Consider the following 18,398-nt stretch of genomic DNA (forward strand, 5'->3'; position numbering starts at 1 on the left):
GCGTACTTCTGTCTGTAAAGATCTTGTAGAAATAGTGATTACTACATCCACCTCAACAGGCAGAGGCTTCTCAGAGATTCTAACAGCTTTTGGATTCTGTGGTACCGAGGTATTCCTTGCTTTTTCAGTCATAAAAGCAAAGGCCATTCTAAAGCTACTGTTTCTATTCTGCATGTTACAGGCATATGCTTCTTTCTCTGTAGGTCATTCCGATTAGGTTCCTAGCAGGTATTTGATACATCTTGTCATACCTTTGTACAGAATGATATTACAGCTGTAACCAAAGAAGGAAAAATTCTGCTAACCAATCTGGAAGTGCCTGACACGGAAGAAGCTGTAAGTTCAAGATTTGAACCTCATGAGCAAACAGGTGGTGATTGGCAAACTATCAATAAGTGAGTAATTTCTTTTGGGTTTAGACTTTCTTTATACTTTTGAAAGGGAACTTCATGTGTCTTGTTGTAATCTGTTAAGTGTTAAAGTATTCCTGGATCTCTGGAAATCTGAGGACTCACTCCTCAGTTGTCTCACAGAAGTTAGTTTGCTCATAGAAGTTCTGTGGACACTGATGATCTCTGGCTAGAGTGTCATGGCTGTGACTTTGCCTATAATTCCTAATGTCCTGACCAGGTTTATCTACATACCTATAAAACAAGCCAGTGTTTTAAAGGAACTCTATGGCTTTTCTTTGTTAAGATTGCTGGCTCAAGTACATGATATGGAAATTGCTTTTGATGGATTTTGGGAAAAACACCAACTAAAAATGGAGCAGTATCTGCAACTATGGAAATTTGAGCAGGATTTTCAAGAGGTCAGTTAAACATTTCTTTGTACATTTATTTTCTTTATGTCAGAGGTTCTTATTCCTTGATCATTACAAATATAGTCTCGTAAGATGCCCATTTGCACTCATGGAGAGATGGGGAGAAAAAGGAGGCAACCGTGAGTTAGTGAATCTTGACTTTGAATGAAGAAAGCAACCTACTAAGTGCCAAGACTTCTACTTCTGTGGCTTGTTCATTTCTTTCAAAAGAACACGTAATTATGTGCTAATAAATATGAGAGGGACAGAGTTGCAATCTATGCTGACATTTATTATTCAGTTTTATTTTTTATGTTTTTTAGGGAGGAGAGAAGGGAGAGGGAGGGAGGGGACAGGGTGGGCAGAGAGAGAAGAGAAGAGAAGAGAAGATTGAGAGATATTGAGAGAGATTGAGATTGAGATGTGTTGTTCCAAATGCAGTTATTGGATGCTTCTTGTCTGTGCCCTGATTGGGGATTGAACCTGCAACCTTGGTGTAGCAAGACAATGTTCTAACTAACTCAGCTACCCAGCCAGGGCTCCTGAAATTTATTTTAGATATAAAATGCTTTCAGCCCTGGTTGGTGTGGCTCAGTAGACTGAGTGCCAGCCTGTGAACCAAAGGGTCACTGGTTTGATTCCCAGTCAGGGCACGTGCCTGGGTTGCGGGACAGGTCCTCACTGGGGGGTACATAAGAGGCAAGCGATTGATATTTCTGTACCTCTCTTTCTCCCTCCTTCCCCTCTCTCTAAAAATAAATAAATATCTTTAAAATAAAAAAAGAGATGATCCAAGGTCATATTACTCCTGCTCTGCCTCAGCCCTAGAATAAGCCATTTTCTTGAGAAGCTCTGATATCTCTTCCTGGGAAATGATACTAAAAACCAAGATCTGGGTGCTAGGTATGCTCACTGCTCCTGAAGTGTCTTTGTTTCTAGAACTGTTCACCATTGAATTGGGGGCTATACATACAGGTATAGACAGATATACATACTTCTATATGTGTACATATACATGATCTCATATGTAAATAATGATATTTTATAAATAGTACACACTGATCTCTATGAGGTTAAATTTAAATAGGATACAAGAATTAGTGTGAATAAAATAACTGAAAGTATTTTCCAGATGTACAATTTTTTCATATTGATATTCTGATTTAATAGCATTTCCTATAAAACTTGATTATTAAGGGAAATGATGAGTAATTTATATGCTTTTAAGACTAATTTTTATTCCTATTTTTAGCTCATACGTGAAATTGAACTTCTATTAACCAAACAAGCAGAGCTGGCAGATGTCACAGGGAATATACTTCAAGTAAAACAAAAAATAAAACAGTTGGAAAAGTTAGATGAAAAGTCTAAGGTAAGATTAGATTTTGGATATTCATTCTATTTATGGAATATGATAGCTATATTTTGTTTTTCACTAGTCTAAGCACTTATTATGATTAATCTCTCAGCTACAATCTAAATACTTCGTTCAATATTGGTCTGTTTTCTGTGCAATGTGAGCCATGAGGTGACACTGCATGTGTCATGTAGGAGGCCTCTGAGATAATGGTGTGAATTGTTTCAGGCCTACCAGTGGCAATAAGATCCGAAATCACTTTTGAAGAGCCTGGCCGAATGTTTTTAAACAATGCAATTTTGTTACAAGAACATAATTCCTTAAACATCCATCATTTGATACATGCATTTGAACCAGACATACACTCATGCAGGTAGATCTGCTTAGTTTTACTAGTGGTGTGACCTTTGGTAAATTGATTACATTTTCTAAACCTCATTGTCCTCATCTATAAACTGGGGATGAAAGGACTTACTTTGCGGAGTGATTGTAAGGATTCATTTAGGTGGCATAGATGAAACCCTCAGCACAGTACCTGAGACATAATGGCTGTATAGTAAGTACTCCAAACAGCTAGCTGCCAGTCTTAAAGCTTGGACTCATGGCGTTACTACTTAACAAACTCTAGCTTTGCTCTCCTGTCTTGTATGCGAGGGCAAGGCCATGGTTTTTAGGGTGCTTTCTCAACATACAAATAGATTTATGGGTAAACCAGAAGCACCAGAAATGAAAATTGAGAGGAAGCAGCCATGGTGACCAGTTCTGGAATTGTGCTTGTAGGTCTTTGTGATTGTGGGGCAATTCACAGATCTCTGTGGTATAGTAGAAAGAGAAGGCAGATTGCCTTGGAAAATAGGGGGCTTTGCTTTTTTTTTTGCTTGCTTTTGTTTTGAATAACTTTTAGTTTTAATTGCGGTGACAGACACATAAAATAAAATTTAATATCTTAACAATTTCAGATTGTACAGTTAAGTAGTGTTAAGTGTATTCACATTGTTGTGCAACAGATTTCCAGAAATTTTTCATCTTGAGAAACTGAAACTCTATTGCCATTAAACGACTTCCTATTTTGACCCTAGTTTTTCCACTAGCTAGATAGGCTAGTACTTCTTCATTTGGGGCTGCAGTTTTCTTTATTTTACCTCAACAAACATTTCCTGGGCTCCTACTATGTTTCAGTCACTATGCTGGGGGCGGGTCAGCAGTTGAGGTGGAGGCAAGGCAGGTAAGATCACTTTTGACATGGAGACCCAGTGACACATTCATTTCATGTCTGTAAAGGAGTCAGGTAGATGATGACTCTAATGGGATTTCCAAGGCTGAGATGTGTAAAGTCAATTAGCTTTCTTTGGCTGGTGTGTACCTCATTTGATGTAGGCAGTTCTGTTCTAAATCTATACATCACAGGAGAAGCAAATCTCATCCCCATTCTGGGAGGCTGGTTAATTTTCTTTCTGTTACCAGAAATACGTGAGCTTCTGATGATATCAACTGCTATAGCTAATTGCTGTAACTGTAAGCTGTTTTGCAGCCTACAGAAGTATGACATCAAATAGTTTTGGCAAAATAGCTCTGTGCCCAACCAATTTGCTTCTTAATTACTTTTTTCTTCCGTGTCTTCGAACAGAGATCATGCAATTGTTTTACTTCTTTCTTAAAAACAGGATCTGTTGAGAAAGGCCCAGCTTGTGATTTTACATGGACACAAACTTGCAGCAAATCACCATTACGCACTTGATTTGATCTGCCAGAGGTGCAACGAGCTACGTTATCTTTCTGATATTTTGGTTAGTGAGATCAAAGCCAAATGGATACAGCTCAGCAGGACCTTAAAAATGCACAAACTCCTACAGCAGGTAGTGTCCTGGGACGGTGCATTTCTGAAACACAACATGAATATTTTTCTTGGGTCCTTTTTAGAGGTTATAGGGTCTGGGTCTGGTATAGCTTTGGAAGTAAATTTGCAAGGAGTCTGTGCTAGACTATGCTCATTTAATCCATATTACCTCTGCAGAACTCATTGCAGGTCTAGTATTGCAAGAATTTTGGCCTCTGTTGTGAATATTGAGATCGTGGTTGTGACAGTTTCTTTCTATTTTGGGTACATTTCTGAAGCCTATACTCTGCTGATAGTTTGTAGTCAGAATACTTTGAAAAGCCCTGGGCGCATTATGTGAAAGCCTGGAGCTCCTACATTTCATAGTTAAAGCAATAAAATATTAAACAGTGACTGGAACATATTCCTCCATGGCGTGTGGGTCTGACCCCATTCATGAGTAAGCAGTCTTGGCAGTGGGATGTAAAACAGGGGTATCACTTATAGGCATTGTATATGAACATGAACATTTTAATCTGCGTGTCTCCTGTGGCCAGGAAACTTTTATCCTTGTCCTGGGCAATCATTACACTTTTATGTTATACTTTATATTTTGCTATGAGTTTCATATTTCAGTTATTGATTCTGGGAAAATAGCATGCAGCTCAAGTGTTCGTATTGAGAGAATGGTCAGACTGCTGCTGCAGAATGATTTTCTTGTTATGAAACAAGTGCAGAGCTTCCCAGCCTTGGCTGCACATCAGAAACACCTCTAAAACTCTGTAAATATATAAACGCCCAGCTTATGGCCTGGGCCACTGAATCAGAATTTCTGGGGGCCCAACCTGGATATGTTTATTTTTTTTAATAGCTCTGAAAGCAACTCTGATCGACAGAAGCCAGGACTGATAAACACTGTCTTTTTAAAAAATTTTATTTTAATCATTGTTCAAGTACAGTTTTTCTCCCTTTTAGTCCCATTCCAGCCCGCCCACCCATGACTTCCCACTTTCCTCCCATGACCACCTTCCCCCTAGTTTTTGTCCATGTGTCCTTCAAATTTGTTCCTGTCAACCCTTCCCATTCTCCCCTGAAATTCCCTCTTCTCTCCCCTCTGGTCACTGTCAGCCTGTCCTCTATTTCAGTGTCTTTTACTATATTTTGCTTGTTTCTTTGTTTTGTTGTTTAGGTTCCTGTTAAAGGTGAGATCATATGGTATTTGTCTTTCACTGCCTGGCTTGTTTCCCTTAGTATAATGCTTTCCAGCTCCATCCATGCTGTTGCAAAGGGTAGGGGCCCCTTCTTTCTTTCTACTGCATAGAATTCCATTGTATAAATGTACCATAGTTTTTGATCCATTCATTTACTGATGGGCACCTTGGTTGCTTCCAGCACTTGGCTATTGTAAATTGTGCTGCTATGAACATTGGGGTGCAAAAGTTCTTTTGGATTGGTGTTTCAGGGTTCTTAGGATATAGTCCCAGCAGGGGAATTGCTGGGTCAAAAGGCAGATCCATTTTTAGTTTTCTGAGGAAGTTCCATCCTGTTTTCCATAGTGGTTGTACCAGTCTGCAGTCCCACCAGCAGTGCACTAGGGTTCCCAACCTCTCCAACAACCTCTCCAACACTTGTTGTTTGTTGCTTTGTGATAAACACTGTCTTAAGGGACACACATTTGTTTTTCATTTACTCATGGTTGTGTGTGTGTGTGATGTACTCACCAGGCTCGTCAGTGCTGTGATGAAGGAGAATATATTCTAGCTAATCAGGAGATAGACAAGTTTCAGTCTAAAGAAGATGCTCAGAAAACCCGCCAAGATATCGAACATTTTCTTGAAACGGCTCTGCCCTTTATAAATTGTGATCCTAAAACCCTACAGTATGAATTTGATGTAATTTTATCTCCTGAACTCAAGGTAAGAAGCTTCTTTTCAAGTAAACATGTTTTTAAAAACTTTAAGTACAGTAGTATTGATAATAGTTTTATTACTTTACAGCTACCTTTGTATCAAATTGCCATTACATAGTTCTCTTAAGGATTGGGGGTGATATCAGTGGCACTGTTAAGCACCAAAAAGTCCAAAAGCTTATTCTTGCTATTTAACAAAGACTAATTTCCTTTTTGAGGTCTGACTCCATTATTTTTAAACTCTTCATATACTACAAGTTCTCACATACATTTTCTTGTGCATCCTTGGAGAAAGGCCCAAAGCTCTCACAGGAGAACATTGGGCCCGCGTTAAGAGCGCCCTACCCTAAATGTATGTTCTTTGTGCTGCAGTGACCACCAACAGATGGTCTGTAGACACAAATCTTGTTTTTCTACTGAGTTTGAAAAGGAAAGTTTAGAGAAAAGATCCAGGTCTTCTCGGTATGTGGCGGGGGGGGGGGGAGTAGGCAGAAGTTGCTTTTGGCAGGGTGGAGAGCTATAGGTTTGTTCAGTACCACCCCATTGGAAATGTCATGAAGCACTGTCTTCACCTTGTAGGTAAGTGCATTTGTGGTGCTATTTGCTGTTAAAAGTGTCTAGTTGACTCAAAGTTTGGAGCAGTATCTAAATCCATGCTTAGCTTCAGTCCTTAGGGGATGCCCCAGAAAATCAGAAGCCTGGCTGTGGCAGAGACCCAGTCATTCTCTGGAAGCCACCAAGCTTAGCTAAGTGCCTCAAATCATCTAAAGGAGCAGAAGGGTATATTCTTTAGCAGTGGTTCTGAGGAGCCTCTTACAACATGGAGAGCTAAAGAATGTCCTGTAGGTTAAAACAAACTACTGTGACAATTCTTAACTTGGTGGCTTCCTCAAGCTAAACAAGCCTTCTTTTCCAGCCAATATCCCTTCCACCCTATGAAGGGTAAACCACTTTATGCAGTGACCTATTTCATGACTGCTTGATGAATTTCTTCTTTTATTTGTTTTGCTTGAGATCTTCAGGTTTTATAACCATGTGGAGATCATACATTAATCTGTTTTCCATTACTATCCTAAATTTCTTTGAGTTATATTTTAAAGTCTACATTAATTTTTGACTAAGTCTGAGAAATCTAATAAGATTTGTAATGACCCCATTTCAGAAAATATTTCATAAAATTCTTATGCAACTTGTAGATTCAAATGCAGACCATTCAACTCAAGCTTGAGAGCATTCGAAATATATTTGAGAACCAACAAGCCAGTTTCAAGAACCTGGAAGATAAGTGTGTGAGGCCAGTCCAGCTTGGGGCATCTGCTTGCAACAAAGTGTTCCGATCTAAAACATTTATTTTACCTAAACCTGGTAAAGAATCTTACGTTCTTACCTTTTCTACCTCTTCTTTTTTTGTTCTTATTTACTTTTTTATTCTTGATATAAACGCTGACTTTGTTCTTCAATCCTGATAAGTTGAAATTTCATTTCAGTGTCTTTGATCATGTATGATTATACTGCACAGGCAGGAGTTGAGGTTGGCACCACAGTAGTGATCTAATGCAGCCCAGGACGGTGCCAGTCTGCACCGAATACTCCAGTTGTGCAATGAGTGTGAACATTTATACCAGCCTCAACTTCATGCTTTTTTTCAGCACACAGAGGAAGGCATATGAAAGTGGCACACACGTGTGCCTACACGCACTCATGCATATTTTTCTTATTACTTACCTCAATAAACTAACTTGGTTCTTATAAGCTTCTTGTAAGTGAATGCCTTAGGTAATAGAATAGATTGCCTTTTCTAAGTAGGTGCAAGTAATTTGAACAATTTTGCTGGTAATCACCTGTGACAGGTTCCATTTTCTGGTCTTAATCTTTGTTGACTCATTTTAATCATGTAATATACATTTTCCTTTCTGTGTTCTGTGGGGTAAAACAATTATCCTCACTGTGATGTTGAACTACTCTGGAAATGAGGTGACTCTATTGCTCCCAGGTTTACCTCGAAGTGCCTCTGGGACCTGTTGGTTGGGGGAGAGGTTTGGCTTTGGAGCCTTAAGTAAGTTGAGTGAACATGGGACTAAATTTCATCTCTGATCTGAGAGAATCAGAGACTTTATTAATGTATGGGAACTACTTGGAAAATTAGGAGGGAGGTTGAGCCAGGGATAATGAGTATAAAAGTCCAGCTCAGCCCCAGCATGGATCAGATTAAAAAGGAGTGAGAAAAGCACGTAACTAGGTTAAGGTGATCCAAGTTATAGAACCAGTACTTATGAAATATAAACATATACTCACAAATAAAACTAAATCCCCAAAATGAAGAACATTCACTAAGATGATACAGGGAAAAAGTAAAAAGAACAAAAAAAAATAAGGAGCTAAAAAACAATAACTATGAGAATAAAAATAGAACAGGTTGATATTCCTAAGATCTCAGACTTCTGCCTTCATGTACTGGCTATGTGACCTTGGTGGTTCACTTAACCTCTTTTAGCCTCAGTTTCCTTGTCTGTTAAAATGAGAACATTAACACCTACTGACTTCAAAGGGTTCTTGTGAAAGAAATTGTAGAATATAAGAAGTACTCAATAAACTGGACTGTCCTCACTAAGGTTTTTTGCTTTATAGTCCTCTAAATGCTCAGCTCCTTGAAAGGGGTCCAGCAGTGGCACACCTTGGATTGAGGAACAGGGTTCTGAAAAGACTTCAAATTCCACTCCCCGCCTTAATCACTAAAATTACATTGTGTTTTGCATTGTTTCATTTTTTCTTTCTGATATTTTTATGTAATGGTGTTATACTTTCTGCAGCGGGAGTTGGATGGTCTTTCTTTCAAGCATGTAAACTTTTTTTTTTCCCCAAAAGGAGCCCATCTTTATTACTTTTCATCAGTACATTTTTCTGAGTTTGTGTACATGAAAAACCACTTTGGCATCTAAACCCAGCAGCATTCATTCTTGCATTTTGCCTACGATTAACTTTCTCTCTTTTTCATAATAACCATTGATTATTCCCTCTGTATTAAATTTAGCCCTGGAAAATAATTATATAAAAAGTAGATTAATTAGGCTCTTTCATCGAATGGCCACTCATAAAAAGAAAATAAGAAAAACAGTTGGCAGTGTTAAAAGGCATCAAACTTTCTTTCATTTCATAGACTCTTGTGTGATCCACAACAAAACTATTTGTTGGGAGTAGGTTAGATTTGCTGCAGTTTCAAACTGCCTAATGTATTTATATGGAAGAGGGCAGCTTACTGAGAAAATGACATGGTTAGATACATGATTTTATTCATCATTTATCATGGTTTACAAATTAAATCAAAGTATTACTTATGCTACAAACACCATTCATTTTACCTAATTGCTCTATGAGTTATATAATGGGAGTTAACAATCAGTTCCAAATAATTCTCCAAGAGTTTTAATTACTGAGCCAGATATAGAAGTTTTGTTCAACTCAAAACATAAATGTTAATGTTTCATAAAATAAGTCAAGCTGTTCTTGTTCTCTGTTTTTAGTTTTTATTAATTTGCATCAAATAGAATTCTATACCTAGCATAGTGCCTGTTCGCACCTAGCAGGATATAATAAATATTTGTTGAATTAACAATTAATACAGAGGGAAGTTTGGGAAGAACATCATCCACGAGGGGTAAAATGTGCTTGGAGCTATTAAATCTGTAACTGTAGTCTCATCTTTCTCCTAATCATCAAACCTGCATTTACAATTTGCCTCCTCAAACTTCCTGTAGACAACTGAGACTCAGCATCCCACAAACTGATCACTTCTCTCCTGCAAGCCTTCTGTTCTCCCTGCGTTCCTCATCTCAGTGAATAGCACCATGATTCCCAGGCCCTCAGCTCCCCCTTGTCATTCATGCCCCACCTGTAATCAGTCAAACAAAGTCCACTTCTTTCCATTTTTACTGCTATTTCTCACTGCCACTTACCTAATCCAACCTAATATCATCTATTGCCTGGACAGCTGCAGCAATCTCCCTGTCTCCCCATTTTCCCTTCTCAAATGCCCTTAGTTACCTTGCCTTTGCACTTCACACATACTGTTCTCTCTCAGGAACACTGTTCCTGTCCCTCTCCCTTTCCCCTTTGCTAGCTCCTTTAGGTGAGCCTTTCCTTCCTGCCTCTCCTCCCCTGCACCCAGTTCAGTTAGATGTTCTGGCTATGTGATAACAACTTCCCCCTTCATCTCTTCTCAGCTTTAGTGTTATTTCCTGTTTTGTGTTTCTCTTGATAGACTGTAAGCTCTGTAAGGACAAGAGCTGTGTACAATTCATGTTTGTATCCTTAGCACCAAACATGGAGCTTAGCACATAGTATAGGCACTCAATAATTTTATATACATATTTTCATTGATAAAAGAATGAATTGATCCATCTTGCTTTTCAGCAAAACTTGCATTTGTCATAAGTTGTAAATATTCCTTTTTCATCTCTTAATGCATTTGCCAATAATTAATTAGCACAGCTAATTAGTGGAGCTCCCTAAGTTATCTTTGTAAATCAGTTCAGATCTGTATATCAGGTGTCTTTTAAGTGGTGGACATCAGTGCTGATTGAGAAATTGATTTTATATGATAATTGCCAGTAAGTCTAATTTATTTATATGATGATATACACATACAATTTATGTATAAAATGTATTTTAAATAAATGAAAGTGAGGTATAAAATTTAGAGAATATAACAACCTAGCCTTTCCCTGAGTGTGTCTTGCAATAGCTCCTGCTGAGGAGGAAAAGACAAAAACGATGTTTCTTCCATGCAGAGGAGAGATCCACGCAGCCTGTGTGGGTGGCAGCCTTTTCAGCAGCCCTGAGAATTAGGAGCTTAAACGACCCAGTCTTTGAGTGGACCATGCCCTGGTCTTTGTAGGAACATCTGGACTCCTCGCTTAACAATATAGGGGCTCACCCTTTTTAAACAGAAGAGAAAGATTAAACAGAAAGAAAAAGAAAAGATTAAACAGCAAGAACAGAAAGATTAAAGCTTGGAATGTTGATGAAGTTGTTTTTAGTTTTGTTTTAGCATTTTAACATGCTTCACAAATGTTTTATGTAATGGTTAGGAACACCGATTCTGACAGTACATGGTTTGAATTTGAATACCACCTCTGCTTTTGGGACAAGATATTAACCTTCCTTATTTATCTTTAAAATGGGGGTAGAAGTAGTATTTATCTCTTAGGGTAATTTGAGGATTAAAAAAGAAAATGCATGTGTAGTGCTTAGAAGAGTGCCAGCATGTTGTAAGTGCCAAATAAATGCTATAATTATTAGTTAAATTTAGACTTTTTTTCCAAAACTCTTTTTGACCCAGTGAATCAGTTCAGATCTCTGTATCAGGTGTCTTTGAAATGGTGGGCATCAGTATTTATTGAGAAATTGATTTTATATTATAATTTCCAATAAGTCTAATTCATATTTATACATTATTACATACACACTAAAATTTATATATAAAATTATATATAAATATATTTAAAATAAATGAAAGTGAAGTATACAATTTAGAAAACAAAAGCATAGCCTTTCCCCGAGTGTGCTTTGCCATGGGTCCTGCGAAGGAGGAAAAGAATGTATGTACAGTACAATTAAATACTTATGTGTCAAAATGAGCACTAAATCTGCAAATAAATTAGGAGTAGTAACACCTCACTTCATGCTTGCTTGGCAATCAAGCAAATGTTTGATGAGAGAGAGACTGGGTTAATACATGGCAAAATCATACTCAATAAAAAGTTGAGATCATATACTTAAGTTTAACCATTCAACTGTTTTGCATAATATGATCTAAAAATATGAATAATATAAAGACATTGTAATATTATGACCTCTCTACTTAATAAACATTCATGTCTTTTTATTAAAAGTTTTGATTTTCATTCTGGTCTGAAATTATTCTTTCACATTTCTCTCCCAGGGAAGAAGATTTGGAAACAAAGTCAGAGGAACTTAAAAGTAAATACCATTAATTAATTCAAAGTTGGCTTTATTGCTGTGGTTGCAGAATTGGTATGGGAAATTAAACCATATTTTAATTTAATCAACCAGTATTGTGCATTTGAAAGCCTATTTCATCTAAAAGAAAAAGCTGCTACTGCATTGTGTCTAATTGCAGTCCTGGCATATCCCCAGATGTATGAGCAGATTCTCAAGTGTCGGGTCAAGTTCAGAATAATTTCTGTAGAGTATCTCATGTAAGTTCCAGCGTCTTTTCCCTCCACCTCACCTCAATAAACACAAATAAGTGTTGCACGTTTTTATAAAAGGAAATTTCTTTCATAAGTAATTCTAGTCCTGCAAAGCATGGACAAAGGATGAGTTTTAATGGACCGTACTTTGGGCTCAAAAAAGGCATTTTTGCTTTTCCCAATAAATACACAGTTCCTCCTCAGTTATCCGTGATATTCTGGTATCTGCAGAGAGTAGCCTCATCATAACTGCAACACCCCACATTTTCTTTGATGATAAATAAGGACAAGAATATATCTCCAGGAGGTAGTTTGTCATAGTGATATAGATTGTAGAGCTAATCGGCCTGGCTTTTAATCCCAGCTCCATCACTCCCTGGCTGTATAACTTTGGGTAAGTTCTCTGGAACTCAGTTTCCTTCTCTACAAAATGGGGATAATAATAGAATGCCCTCATCATGGAATTAGTGTAAAGATAAAATAATCTAACTCTTGTGAAGTACTTTGAATAATGTGTGGGATATGGTACACATGGTAGTGTTCTCAGGGTTTTATACAGTTATTAGCAGACCAGTGAGTGGCCTATACTTACATATCATGCCCGGTTATCATGTTGTACAGCCACAAGTTCTGGTTTCAAGAATCTGAGCGCCAAATTCCATAGTCGCACATGTCTTTCAGTTCTAGTTTTAACTCACGACTACCATAACATTCAGCTCTGTGTATTTATTCATTTGCACATCGCCCAGAAAAACATAGGAGGCTGTGGTTGTGTACAGTTTCTCAGTGAGATTTATAGCTGGTGAGCCTTGTTCCAAGTGGACATATTATTCCAATTCAAGTCAATGTGCACAATCTTTACGTATTTAAAAGTATAAATTGATGTTTCAGAACTCTCCAAATTTGTATTTCAGAAACCCTTTAGAAGTAAATGATGTATACCTACCTGATAAGTGGAGTATGCAGTCTTTTCGGTCTTAATTATGGTATTAAAATGATAAAGTTGGTACATTGAGCAGACATAAATTGAAGCACATTCTTAAAGAGGGAGCATGATGTGGGTGGCAGACCATAGGCTTGACTCTGTTTCATCACTTACTAGGTATGCAACATTGGCCCTGTTGCTAAACTTCTCTGAGCCTCAGTTTTCCCACCTGTAAATGGGGATGAGTGTGACATAGCTTGCTAAATTGCTGTAAGATTTGATATAATGATGTGTGTTAAGGACTTAGGACTGTGCCTGCACAATATATTATATATAAAGTAGTCAAGAAATGTTCATTCCTTTCCACCTGCACTTGTGATCAGTAGGTCATATTCCATGGAAATGCTTTGCAGCTGATAGATTCCATACTTCATTTTGGGTTCTAGTTGTCACAAGGTAATGCCACATTTACTCAGGGGTTAGGCTTTTTCGCACATCTCAGCTGTCAAATGAAACCAGGATCCCCGGAATACTTCTGAAGAGCAAAGAATCTCATTTTGTGATAAATCTCATGTAGTTGACTCAGTAAGGCAGACTGAGTCCCATAGAGTTTGCACATTAGGTAGCAGTTGAGGATCAGGGAGGTCACTTGTGGCAAAAACTGACATGTGGCAGAGAACAGAGACAGATGAACAGGTTATAGCCATTTCAAGAAACAGACACTTCATATGTTACTAGCCCTGGAATCTGTCATTAGATTTTATCATGTCATTCATGTTCATGATTTTTTAAAAGATTTTATTTATTTATTTTTAGAGAGTGGGAAAGGGAAGGAGAAGGAGAGAAACATCAATGTGTGGTTGCCTCTTGCACACCCCCTACTGGGGAACTGGCCTGCAACCCAGGCATGTGCCCTGACTAGGAATTGAACTGATGACGCTTTGGTTCGCAGGCTGGCACTCAATCCACTGAGCCACACCAGGCAGGGCTCATGTTCATGATTGATGTCAGTGAGTCAGTGGGAAAGGGAGCCATGGTATTCTGTATCCTTGGTTAAAGAATTCAAGGATTCATGTAATATTTTCTAGAAAGGTTTCCATCAAAAATCATTAAGATTAAAAGGCCATTTTGGTTCTTCAGTGAATAAACTTCAGTTATTTGCACAATCAGCTTTTCATGAATTAACCTTATTTTCCCAAAGTGCCAAATAAATGAAACATGACTTAATGTATAAAACAAATTCTAATTAGTATGTTAAATCTGTTCTCTTAAGCAATTCAAATCATTTTTTACTAGTGCATATTATGTCTGAAAGAATAATAATCATACTTTTCAACTTATCTACAGAGTTAGGGAAAAGTTAATACGAACTTGATTTCCTTGAGGAAGAACAATACCTGCTTAGATGCTAATTTCAGTTATTTTTGTCATTTCAGATTGAAGTGTTGCACGACTGTCTGGAGAAGACAAGTTCTGTTCCGCCCTCCAGTTTGGACAGTAACAGTGGCTTGGATATTTTAAAGAAGTATCTTTTATTTATTAACAGACATTCATATACAGTCTATCAGTAGGAGTCACCAATTCAGTATTCAAGGCGAACATGCTTGGGATTTTGATTTCACAGTATGGGTTATGTGGGGTGTGATGAAAAGAGCATTAGATGAGATTTAAGTCTTGGATTTGGGCCTGGCCAACCCATGCTCAGTTTATGTGACTTGAAAATTAGAGCTTTTCAGAATCTTAAGCTCCTTTTATGTAAAAGAGGTCAGAGTGAATGGGACAGTGTCCCAAAAGCTACAAAGGATTATGTATACGTACAATGTTATTTTATAGAAATTAATAATCATTGTTTTGTTTACTCTTACAGTATTTTGTTAATATTCCACACGTAACTATATCTACCTTTTAAATTTTATATCATACAGTTGTAAGTAGCCAGTATTTTAGGGCAAGGTATATGTGAACATATACAAGGTGGGGAAAATGTAGGTGTACAGTTGTTTGTATGGAAAATAATGCAATTAATAAATAATAATACAAGGAGAAACTGTGTTTCACATACTCACAACTGTAAGCCTACGTTTGTGCCACTCTGTGTGTATATGATTGTTAAATGTTAATGCTTAAAGGGTAAAATTTTTTTTAAAAAAGAGGCCAAAGATAGACATTAAATTAAGAGAGTTACTTATATTGGGGAATGAGGAAATGAATTTTAAATATGATGTCAATTAGAAATGATATTGGAAAGAAAATGTATTTTATTTTAAAGATACAGTAACAAAAATTACTACAGAAACTTAAGTATGATTTATACTTGGGAAAACCGCTATAATAAATCCATTTAATGTCTTGGAAAATTTCAGAACATTACTGAGAAAAGGAAAAATTATTCCTAAAATGCTAATATTTCTTTTTGAGTGTGATGGAGATAGAGAGGGAACTATAGCTCAGAAATTGTGCTGCCCCCAAAAAATATGTCCCAGATTTTTAGTAGTAGAGATTGTGAGGGTTTAGATTCTTAAGCTTAGTGAGTTAGAAATAAAGTGGGTTTTTTCACTTAAAAATAACTTCTGAGCCCTGCTTCCATTTCTTTTAAATATATTTTAGATTCTTATCTTGGGATTGGTACTTATTCTAGAAACCATAAAAATAATTTTGTATTTTGATAATAAAACTAAAACCATTGGTAGTTCCTGTGAAGAGACAGTTTTTACATTAGACAATTTATAGTGATAATAACTGAAACATTGTAATATAATTCTAAAGTGATAAAGTAATTGATAAACATGGTCTTTTAATTTTAGCCATGTCCTGAATGAGCTGATACAGACTGAGAAGGTGTATGTTTGCGAGCTGTTTACTGTTTTGTTGGTAAGGGACTCACTGCATTTTTCCCATCTTTTTCTAAATGCTCCCTGCTTCATCCATTAGGAAGTGCTGAGGGCCGTCTTCTTTTTCTGTATTCTTCCTTGATGGTCCCATGGCAGCATTGGGTATTTCTGTTATGTTTTGAGGCTGCATGTTTGTGAGATGTACATATTCAGGTTCCCCCTCAGGAGTGAGAATTGTGGATTCACAATTTATTACAGACAAGAAAAGCTGTTCTTTTAGGGATACAGCAGGTTGCTCTAACTATTCCCATTGTGCTATTTAAAGACTGTGATGTAAAGAACCAAAAATGAGAGAAAAACATTCATTTCATACAAATGTCATTATGAATTTGGTCTGAAAAAACCTAAACACTTATTGATGATCTGTAATATAATTTTTCATACTTGCTTCTGCTTTGTTTCCTACTCTATAAACTACTCTGAAGGCCAAAGAGCAGTCACTTTGATCTACCCATTGAGTGGAAGACCTACACTTCCTTGTCCTACTTTCTAAAAAAAAAAAAAAGTAATGATAATGGATAAATTTGAGAACTAGAAGACTTGACTGTTACAATTACAAACAGTTTCATGCACTAATCCCCTATGCATTTTGCTGTACCTACACCTTTGGTGGGCCGATCAACTGTTAATGTGAATATTTTTAAATGAATGAATGTGTTTATTTTGGGCAGGGCTATGGAGCGGAGATGGACAATCCAGAGATGTTTGATCTTATGCCACCTCTCCTGAGAAATAAAAAGGATGTTCTCTTTGGAAATATGGCAGAAATATATGAATTCCATAACAAGTATGTAATTGCTGAATTGAATTTTTCATGTATTATTTAAAGGGCAATTGACCAATTATTCCACATAAACATATATTCTTTTTTTTTCTCTGAAATTTTCATAGCCTTTTCATGAGCAGTCTGGAAAATTGCATTGATGCTCCAGAAAGAGTGGGACTTTGTTTCCTGGAAAGGGTTAGTTCAATTATTATTTAAAAATATATAAATATGGACCACCAAAATAGCAGCTCATTTTATAAGAACAGATTTAGAGACAAGGTAGGTATTGTTTTTATGTCTTTATGTTTTTAGAGGAGACACATCACTCCAGCAAGTATTTAATGCTAAACTAGGTTTCGTTACAGAAACTGGTGCAATGGGGATATCAAGAGCATGCAAATGGCCATTGTGTTATGTGCTAGCAAATGCTTCACTGGCTCAGCTTGTGACCGCTGACCCCTGGGTGATCCCGGGAGTTTAAGCACCATCCTCACTATGAAGATGTGAGAGTTGGGATCGTCTTAGCACAACCATTCTTGGCTTGGTTAATTTTTAGCCTAAGAGATGCCTTGGTGTTTCCCTCTAATACATGTGAAGTCTTAGTAGAATCAAATGTAATCTGGTGTTCAGACCCACGGCATCTATCACAGGAAGTTTGCATAAACAGAGAGCTGTCTGTTCTTTTTATTCTATGAGATCAGTCAGGGAGGCTCATTTCTCCATGTTCCAAGAGTATACTTAATACAGTTGAGTTCTCAAGTTTCATAATCATACTCTCCTCCATTAGAGTTTCTTCTCAGAATGTTCTCTGCTTATCTAGTTCCTCCTGTTCCTGACATAACAGTTCTGTCTTAATTTGAGGGTCAATTGGAAAGAATGATTATTGAAAGCTTCCTAATAGATATCTCAGAAAGTGTTTATGGGTTGAGAAAACATTTAAGGTTAAGAAAGAAATTTGTGTTGTTACCTTTCTCAACATACCCTAATTTTAAACATGTTTAAACCATGTCTAGATTCTTCCCGCAGCAACAGCAGTCTCTCTTTCCCATGGACTCCTGTAGGACTTAGTGACTGTGCTACTTATTGGGGATTTTACAATTACTATGCATCTTTACATATATTCAAAGCCCAACTTCATGGAAAACTCTGAGACAGGGTCCACATCCTATATATCTTTTTTTTTAGCTGAATTAGAATATATTGCTCTTACCAAGTACATGTCACTTTGCTACAAGCCCTGTGTTCCTGTAGGATATACACACACGTACCCTTGTACCCCCCCCCCCCACTGCCGCAAGCCTCCATCCCCCTTTGGGTGTGGAGTTCGATTGTCTTGCTGCCACCAAAGACTCCACTTCTGTGAGTTCCCTTAATTACTCCCTTCAATTTTGGATAGGTCAACATCTTTCTTTGGTCTCTAGGCCCCATTCTCCTTTGGAGGTTGGTTCTAGTACACCTTGGGAAATTTTCCCAACAGACTACTTATAATTTTTGTTTTCCTATCAGATTTCTGGGTCAATTTAAGTATGATTATATCCAGCAGTGAATTAGCAATCTACAAAGTGGGTATCACTGGTAAAAACACTAATATGAGTCTAATAGGTGAATCTAATTTCCATTTAAAAGATGTAAATGCACATTATTTTAGCAAACTTGAGATTTATTAATTTTTCTTTTTTTTTCTCCCTTCTACTCTTACTCCTTCTCTTCTATCCTTTCT

General features: G+C 37.2%; 1 protein-coding gene across 1 annotated transcript in view; it reads left to right on the forward strand.

Annotated features, from left to right (window-relative positions):
- The window catches only part of MCF2 (MCF.2 cell line derived transforming sequence), a 66,894-nt gene that overhangs the window by 15,733 nt on the left and 32,763 nt on the right, over positions 1-18,398 (forward strand). Inside the window, exons 5-15 of the mRNA XM_045839391.1 lie at positions 262-395; positions 697-811; positions 2,055-2,174; positions 3,824-4,015; positions 5,700-5,891; positions 7,081-7,249; positions 11,826-11,863; positions 14,458-14,546; positions 15,826-15,892; positions 16,584-16,699; positions 16,804-16,873. Of these exons, the coding sequence (XP_045695347.1) occupies positions 262-395; positions 697-811; positions 2,055-2,174; positions 3,824-4,015; positions 5,700-5,891; positions 7,081-7,249; positions 11,826-11,863; positions 14,458-14,546; positions 15,826-15,892; positions 16,584-16,699; positions 16,804-16,873 (1,302 nt within the window). The remainder of the gene's footprint in view (positions 1-261; positions 396-696; positions 812-2,054; positions 2,175-3,823; positions 4,016-5,699; positions 5,892-7,080; positions 7,250-11,825; positions 11,864-14,457; positions 14,547-15,825; positions 15,893-16,583; positions 16,700-16,803; positions 16,874-18,398) is intronic.

The sequence above is a fragment of the Phyllostomus hastatus genome, unplaced genomic scaffold (genome assembly GCF_019186645.2).
Source record: "Phyllostomus hastatus isolate PE091 unplaced genomic scaffold, TTU_PhHast_1.1 phas_contig_30, whole genome shotgun sequence".
NCBI lineage: Eukaryota > Metazoa > Chordata > Mammalia > Chiroptera > Phyllostomidae > Phyllostomus > Phyllostomus hastatus.